This window comes from Haliotis asinina, chromosome 6 (assembly GCF_037392515.1).
Source record: "Haliotis asinina isolate JCU_RB_2024 chromosome 6, JCU_Hal_asi_v2, whole genome shotgun sequence".
In the NCBI taxonomy this organism is placed as follows: Eukaryota; Metazoa; Mollusca; class Gastropoda; order Lepetellida; family Haliotidae; genus Haliotis; species Haliotis asinina.
Genome location: NC_090285.1, coordinates 38,171,416 through 38,179,919, shown reverse-complemented (window position 1 = coordinate 38,179,919; position 8,504 = coordinate 38,171,416). Strand labels below are relative to the sequence as shown.

Sequence of the window (8,504 nt, the reverse complement as noted above, 5' to 3'; positions counted from 1 at the left end):
ATCTTTGAATGGTACTCATGATAGAGAGAGCCTGACATCAATAATTTTCAGCTTTAGCTTTGTATTGTGTATGTTGGTTATGGTCCTCATGCTCTTTGTGCTCTGTATTTTATCAACATTATATAAATGTTTTACAAATGTTTGCTTATCAGGCCAATTGTCCATATGTAAATTCCCCGCATGAGGTAGATAGATGCCTGGAGCTACTCGTAAAGATTTTAATATCCACAGGTCATGGACAGAGACTTACGCCCGAACGTATTGGTAAACATGTCCATATCCACACGTCACTGATAGAGACTTACAGCCAGATCTGCCGGAAAAGATGTCGGTTTTGTGTAATATGTGATGTTTTTTGTAATAGTTATTGTGCAACATTTTTAATTGACTCCCGACTCAGAAAAAAAGATAGGTTAATCTATAACACATTGATATATGGATTGTCCGTCACCTTTGAAGATTTTGGATTGATTTTGTCGTATGTGTTCATGGGCTCCTCTGTTCTGGGTGTGAACCCGGAGTAGGTGGGATGGGCATCAGAGATTGGGATGTCATCAGGATTGTGACGGCGGAATGTCCACCATTTTCGCCTGTAAAACAACACAATTAATCACACATAATAAAATCAACTTTTTGCTCACCGATATGAACTATTATCTAATATTGAAAGCTATGTGTGTTTTTAAAGCTACAACTGGTTACATAAGATTTGAACATGATTTTTACATGTATTTGGCTCACTATATGGACATTCGGGATGAATCTGTATGTATCAGGATCTATCAGCATCCACAGACAGTTCTGAAGTGATACAACATATAGAGTACAGACCACCTATCTCCCCTGGCCAGCTTCACATCGTAACGGAAATAATTATGAAACAATCTCAGAGAGACACCGGTAACACCATTCATTCATGTCTACGTGCTATGTCCTGTGGGGGTTTAGGTTTCATGCATACTTATCTCTACCTTTTTAACATATTTGACTGGAATTCGAGAAGTTAAGGATATTAAGAATGAGAACAAGTAATTTAGACATACAACTTCTTTATTCTGTTTGGCTACTTCTCTAGATCCTACTGTTGTCACTTGCTTGCTACAAATATGTATGTATGTATGTATGTATGTATGTATGTATGTATGTATGTATGTATGTATGTATGTATGTATGTATGTATGTATGTATGTATGTATGTATGTATGTATGTATGTATGTATATGTGTGTGTGTGTGTATGTATGTATGTTGCTACAAATATGATATGTTCAAAATATGACATTATTTTTTTCCATATATATATAGTTTAATCTTGGAATAGAAGTCTTTATATGTCTGCACTGAGTGCTCATGCACTGTTAGAAATATATTGATGTCAATAATAGATATATCTGAAAAGATTCCATATGGCCTCATAACATTGTCTACAAAGTGAGCACCTTTAGGGTTGTAAGAATAGTAGCATTCACACTTGTGATTCTTGACGTCTGCGAATTGGTATGGTATTAATTTCACTCATGTTTCTTAAATAGTTTCACAACACATAAGCACTACCCTGCCAGTTAAAAAAGACCTCAGGCTAACTTCAGATGTGATCTTTTCAGAAGTTTCACTATAGTACTTGAATTAACATTCCTCAGAAGTGAGAAAGAAAGCCAGTATTGAACTTTAGAAAGCATACACACCTGGGAAGGGATCCTTTGTATTGTCTGTAACGGCACCTGGAGTAGGAGTAAGAGTAGCTTGAGTACTTCCTGTTGATGCTGCAGCTGACCCAGAAGTAGTTCCTGCAGATGATCTAGAAGAAGTGTCTGCTGAGGCAGTAGCAGTCTGCCCTTGAGGTGTACTGTCTGTTGCGCTTGTGGTGGTTTTATCTGCACTTGTTGGCTTTGTTGGTGTTGTCTTCATGCTTGCTACTGTTGTTGTTGGAACGGATGGTGTTGTAGTTGTGGTTGATGATGTTTGAATGGGCGTTGTTGCTGTAGAACTGTTGGTGTTCGGCGTAAAGCACTTAATGGTAAGCTGGACTGGTACAGTTGGAAAAGAATAAATATTACAATAATACAACATCAACACAAATCTAGGCAATTTCACTGATTATATTCCACCTTTCATTACATATTCTGACTTCATCAAGAGCATGTGCTTGTGCATATCATGTTAAAATATCAGTTTAGATGATTTTAAAGATCGCTACTGACTACATGACATTTCCGCTGGATTTTTGTTTTTAAATCAGAGAATCTTATTATGATAGGCTTAAAACTGACATAATAATGATTATGTTTAGGTTGAGTGTGCAAAGTACTAGTAGTATAAAATAGTTTAAATAAAGCAGTGAAAGTCAGTGAAAATAGTCAAAGTACAAAGTGAAAGAATAGTTTACAGACATTACATGAGTCATATTATTATGTCATATGACTGCTATCGATTCAGCTTCTCGGCGGTTTAGCGATTACCGTGGCAGCGGATATGTTTTGTCCAGTTGTCACCTCCCTGAGAGGGGTCACACTGAAACTTGTTAAAGCGTCATTGACCAATGAAATTTTATTAATCCTCATGAAGGTAAGATACGTGGTCAAACAGGCTGAAGTGTATATGCATATGTATGTTGGAGATTTATGTTGTAGTTTGAGGTAAATATCAAGTAGTTAATGTTGTGTGCTCATATACTTCAAGTTTGTTATCTTACCTCTAATTAATAGGAATATACACATCTGTATCCTCTTAATTGTGATTATTACTGGTTTGATGTCAAACATCATCAGTTTCATTGTGTTTTTTTCCTTTCACAGATTTGAAACTATCTCTTACGTGATGGCTGCTTAACCTTGAACTGCACCAGTCCTGACAGTCCTCTGCCTCCAGGTTTTGTAGCCACCATCAGGATCCATATTTCCTCACCAGTGTTGACGTTGTTAGTCTGTCCAGTTTGTACAACACCATTTGTACACTGTGTACTTTTTCCCCACTTCTGTATAGTCATGCATGTATCACACTGTGGTGTCCAGTCAGAAGGGAACATCTCCACCTGTGTTGTGTGTGACACAGTCAGTCTACAGGAACACACCCCTCCCCCTGTGCTGATCTGTGTGGTAGACACATCCAGCATGATTTGCATGGAGCTGGTCTCTATCCCCGAGGAGCATGTCTGTAATCCTTATCTCATAACTAGCAGAAACGTCATTTGTCATAACCCACACAGTGAGATATCATCAGTTCTAAGTTAACTTTGCTCTTTGTTGTGACTTTCATCGAACGAACAGCAATTGTTCAAACATGTAAATTAATGATCATTGTCGATGGATATCGTGGAGATCGATAATCTGACAATTTGTCATAACTATCGGAGAAATACCTTTCAACAAACATAGAGAATATTTGATATCACTGGTGAGTTGTGTCGTGTTAATTTTATATCAAATCAGCGTTCTGAATATAGTATACTGAATATAGAACCTGAGCACGAATAAACTTCTAAATGTGTATTTTCTATGTTAAAAAAAGCATTTTTCTATCACAAAAGATAGAGTACGATATTATCGATCAGGGAATTTTCATATCGATATCATGAACATCTTTTCCTATCGACGATACTTCGATGACCTTAGCTTGTGTTAGTGTAAATTGTAGCTCTTAATATCATTCTCTGATCAAACATCTTAATGTCATTTGCTAATCAAACAAGACAAACGAAGTATTCATAAAGTTTCCGTGTACACAACGTGTGTACTGAAATGAAGAGGTGTGTACCAGTTATAGATTTTTATGGGCAACTATGTTTCATAGATAAAGGACACATACACACGTATCTCAGTGCAGGAGTGATGTACGCACAAACATATCGATTTCAAGCGAAAAATGTCGTTGTTTAACGGTGAGCCTATTACACAGTGTATGAGTTATATGTACATTTGAAGTCTTACCTGTGATGACTGCGGGTAGCGTGACGACAACCAAATTCACCAAGACGTTCATTGTCTAAATTTAGGTTTACTTCTTCAAGGAAGTGAATTACTATTTGTACCAGTTCACATCGATCGGACAGCTGTTCTAAGGTCATGGACTGCAGAATACCGTATATACAGAATAGTAGCTATATTTATAGACCAGCCCCGTCCGAAATCATCAACGTTTTACGTGTAAGATTTACTCTCTGAAAGGAGATGTTGAGATAGGTCAAGGTATGTTTATATAACACATATTCAGCTTGTATTTTGATATAATAGATAGTTTAGATGAAGTGCTTTGTTCACACTTTACAACTCAGATCAGCAATCTTCCAGTTTAATGTTGACGATATAAAAAGGCTTAAACTGGGCAAGGAATCCAATGGCTGACATAGTGAGCATCGATGTGGATACCATGATATTGCACTAATCAGTGTTAGTCACTCTAACCGTACAATCAAATCAGTCGTCTCTTTCAACAAGCACGACCAATTCTAAAACAAATCGTCATGCGTACGAGGAAATATAGACACCTGTTGATTGATACACTATAACACACACACACACACACCACACACACACACACACACACACACACCCCACCCCACCCCGCATTCGTGTTGTTAGATCTAACTATCTAAACTGTGTTGTTGTGAATGTTCAGTGTAATGTATACAGTAATGTTTATATCACTTGTAGAAGTTTATCGAATTGTTTTAAACATGTGTATACAACTTGAGTCATATTGCCTCCAAGTTATGTTAAAGGCATACAGAATATTATTGTGGCTAGGTTGAGGTTTCATAAACATGAAATCTCATCTAACCAATGCAAATCTGCTCAAAAACAATATTCAAACATGGACTCTCTTGGATTCACTTGCACTATTAGTTGAGTAATGGAAGAGTAAAGTATATATATTGTCCAATTTCTTCCATAAAATCATATGTATAGTATATCAGGGATGAGATACATCTGTGATATATAAAACATCTAACTCCAATCCATTTTAGTAATTCTAAGGTGAGACATATACATGCACCAATTCTCGAATGTGTTTTTGACAAAAATGATGTCCGATGAAATTTCGTATTTTGACTTGTACCAAACGTTCCCGAATGTACTTAACAATATATTTTCTGTATAAATGCATTTGATTGGATAATCTGTTGACTGCAATAATGTACATGAATCTATGCAATTTAGAGTATGATGACGTGAAACCAACCAAGTGACACTGACAGTCTTTCCTAGTATGGGTTCAATGTGGTCATGTATCTTTCCCCTGAACGATTAAATAATTATGCTTAATCAACGATACGGTGCTGTTTTGGATTGCATATGTTTTACGTCCACAGTTCAGTTTCTATTGTCACCAGAATCCCTTCATGGATATGAAATGTCTAACGATGTAAATAATATTCTAAACAACAAACTGTCAGACGAGGCTGAAATGTAATCGCAATTTTAAACAATATTTTCCGAAACAGCCGAAGACGCTTATTATGATCCCGTTTCTTACGTCACACGCCCACATAAGGTGGCTGAAGCAAGGCGTAGTTCTTCCAGGTCACACAGTGACAAATACCACATTATCTTGTAACCATCCTGAATGTCTTAGGTCGCGTTCAAATGCTATCAGGTACACAAATGAGTATATTTGCTCACGTAAGCAAATTTGCTTACAAGAGTAAATGAAACAAAAATACCACGTGTTCACATGAGAAAATAGTGCCAGTTGCAAAACCATGTTTATTTTTATGAGTATTTGCATTTTTATCATCATTTGAGAGTGTACCATTGATCTGATAACTCTGCTTGTAACAAGAAAAAAGATGTTACGACTTCTCTTATTTTTGTAGCACAAGACAAAAGACGAGATGGGTGAAGCCCAGATCTCAGCATTGGTGGTCAAATGTTGTAAAAAAAGATTCACAAGTAAAGAATGGACAGAGATCTTTAGAATGACAAAGACAACGTTTGATATTCTGTGTCGAGAGCTTGAACCTGGTTTGACATCAAACTGTGTAGGTCGATCTGTCAGAGACACACTGGAGACTGATTGCAAAGTTGCAGTCGCTGTATACTGGCTTGCATCCTTGGCTGAATATAGGACCATCGCAAATTTGTTTGGTGTTGGCAAGTCTACAGTATAGAAATGTGTGAGGGATGTTTGTATTGTAACTGAGGAGACAATGGTGCCAACATATATCTCTTTTCCAAAAGGTCAGCTGCTCAAAGTTGTTATTAAGGGATTTGAATCAACAAGGGATTTACCAAACAGCGCAGGTGCCCTTGACGGCATGCATTTTCCTACCATCGCCCGCTTATGTCCATGGTGACTACTTAAATCGAAACGGATACTATTCACTGATTTTGCACGCCGTACGATCACAGATATATCTTCACTAACATCAATGTGGGTTGGCCGAGACAGGTACATGATGTGCATGTTCTGGGACACCCTGAGCTTTTCCGCAAAGGAGAGACGGATGATTTGTTTCCTCAGTGGTCAAAGAAATTAACGACTCCCAACAAGTAGTTTCACATGCCGATTATTCTCGAAGCTGATGCAGCCTATCCCCCGAAACCTTGGCTTGTGAAACCCTTTGCTAACAGAGCTAAACCCAGCCTCTCCGAGACCACATTCAACCTGTCCTGCCCGTATGACTGTAGAGATTGCATTTGGGCGCCTGAAAAGTAGGAAACGTAAGAAACGCTTAGACACGTGTTGAGTTCACTAGTACAGCGGTCATTGCATGTGTGGTCCTGCATAATCTGTGTTAGATGTACCGTGAAGCGTTTGGCCAAAGAGGACGGGGAGACATTGATGAGGTGGACCCAGAGGACGATCTAATCCTCAGCACCACAACTCTGCTCAAGGACTTGGCAGAATATTTTGTGCTGTAGTGAGCCTTCTATTCTCTATATCTTATGTGAGTATGATATGTTGCAGTCAACTTTCCATTCATGTGTTCATATCGTTTTGCAAACTATAAAGAGGTTCAATACATCTCAACACTTTTTATTGTTATTGTATAATGCCCCCAAAAGTTACAGTTCACACATTTTTAATAACCAAAAAGGACTGAAAAGACCAGTGGATCAGATTATATATCACAATGGAATAATACTCATGCATGTTAAGTTGAACAAACAAATTTTAAAATAATTCCAAAATGAAAACGTTAACCGTGTCTTCGATTGCGAAAGTGGTGTGCATCAACAATTACCAAACACAAATATGCTCAAAAAACAAAAGTCATGAATCATATTATTAATGTATTAAGGGAATAATTGAAAAAGGGTGCTGTAAAATTTAATGAGTCTTCTCATTCTTCCACTTTTCCACAGTTTCTTAGTACACTCACGAAATGAATGCTTAAGTGCGTGCATCCTGTTTCTGTGCACTTGTCTTCTCAACGTCATGACTTCATAGAGCAGAAGATACGTGTTGATAAATAGCTGTTCTATTTCTTTTAGGATCTTCCAACTGTACTTCGATGTCTTTTTCTTTCCATATAGACAGTAGTGTCTCTGGCTCCCCGTCTGTCCACGAGTTTCCTCCTCTCCTCTTCTGACCAGCCATTTAGCTCCTTTACATTTCTGCTGCTTTTAAGTATATGACCTGTCATCACTAAAATCACACCATCAGGGCTATTTTTTTTTTAAATCATGTAATATTCGTCTAATTTTAGTTATGATGAAACTTACTTGCTCATATAAGCAAATTCTGTGTTCACCTGACACAAATACTCGTATGAGAAATTTGCCCATAAGCCATTGGAGGTGTAGTACATTTACTACAATAACAAAGCGTTATTACATAAGCAAGAGCGTTCACATGGTTAGTTTACTCATTAGGAGTAAATTTGCTTGTATGAGCAAATATATTCATATACGTATACCGTGGCATATGAACGTGGCCACATGTGAATGTTAAACACCACAGTATTTATTTACAATACAACCTATGAAAAAATGTATCAATTTCTTACATTTGTAATGTAAAGGGATATACTACATCCAAAGTGTTTGAACCATGATGACATTATACTGTGTGCTCACACATATTGATGAACCTTATACTACCTCACTTAACTGCTACACATTCAAAACAGTTTTTCTCGAACACAGACGAAAGTCTGTACTTACTTGTAAATAATTACCAACAGTAGTCCCTACTAATAGCATCCAATGTAGATCAATGTATGTCACTTATTCGTTGATGTAGTGGTTGGTCCTGACCTCTGCTGGACTAAGTCTGTCATAGTTGTTGACTGGTTCTTTAGGTCTGTCAATAAAGCCAGCATATAAACTTGGGATGGACAGGAGACACAGGAGTATCAGCAGTAGGACTATTACGGCAGGATGGCATGTATCTCGGTCTGAAATACGTCAAAGTGAAAAGTGATGCAGGAAATTACGTTAGGTTCTTGGAAGGCATATAGAAGTTGGTATTCAAGTATACGACAGATTGTTACGGGTGTAAACGTCTTCTTTGTTTTATACACAGCGTTTCTGAGCTATACCTTATCCCTTCGTCACCTGACGA

General features: G+C 37.5%; 1 protein-coding gene across 1 annotated transcript; it reads right to left on the bottom strand.

Moving 5' to 3' along the window:
- Positions 1-486: 486 nt before the first annotated feature.
- On the bottom strand, positions 487-3,977 carry LOC137287853 (uncharacterized). Its single transcript, XM_067820236.1, has 4 exons — positions 3,926-3,977; positions 2,814-3,158; positions 1,685-2,026; positions 487-590 (listed from the first exon to the last, which is right to left on the bottom strand). The coding sequence occupies exons 1-4, from the start codon at positions 3,975-3,977 to the stop codon at positions 487-489; spliced, it is 843 nt and encodes a 280-aa protein (XP_067676337.1).
- Between the last annotated feature and the right edge of the window lie 4,527 nt (positions 3,978-8,504).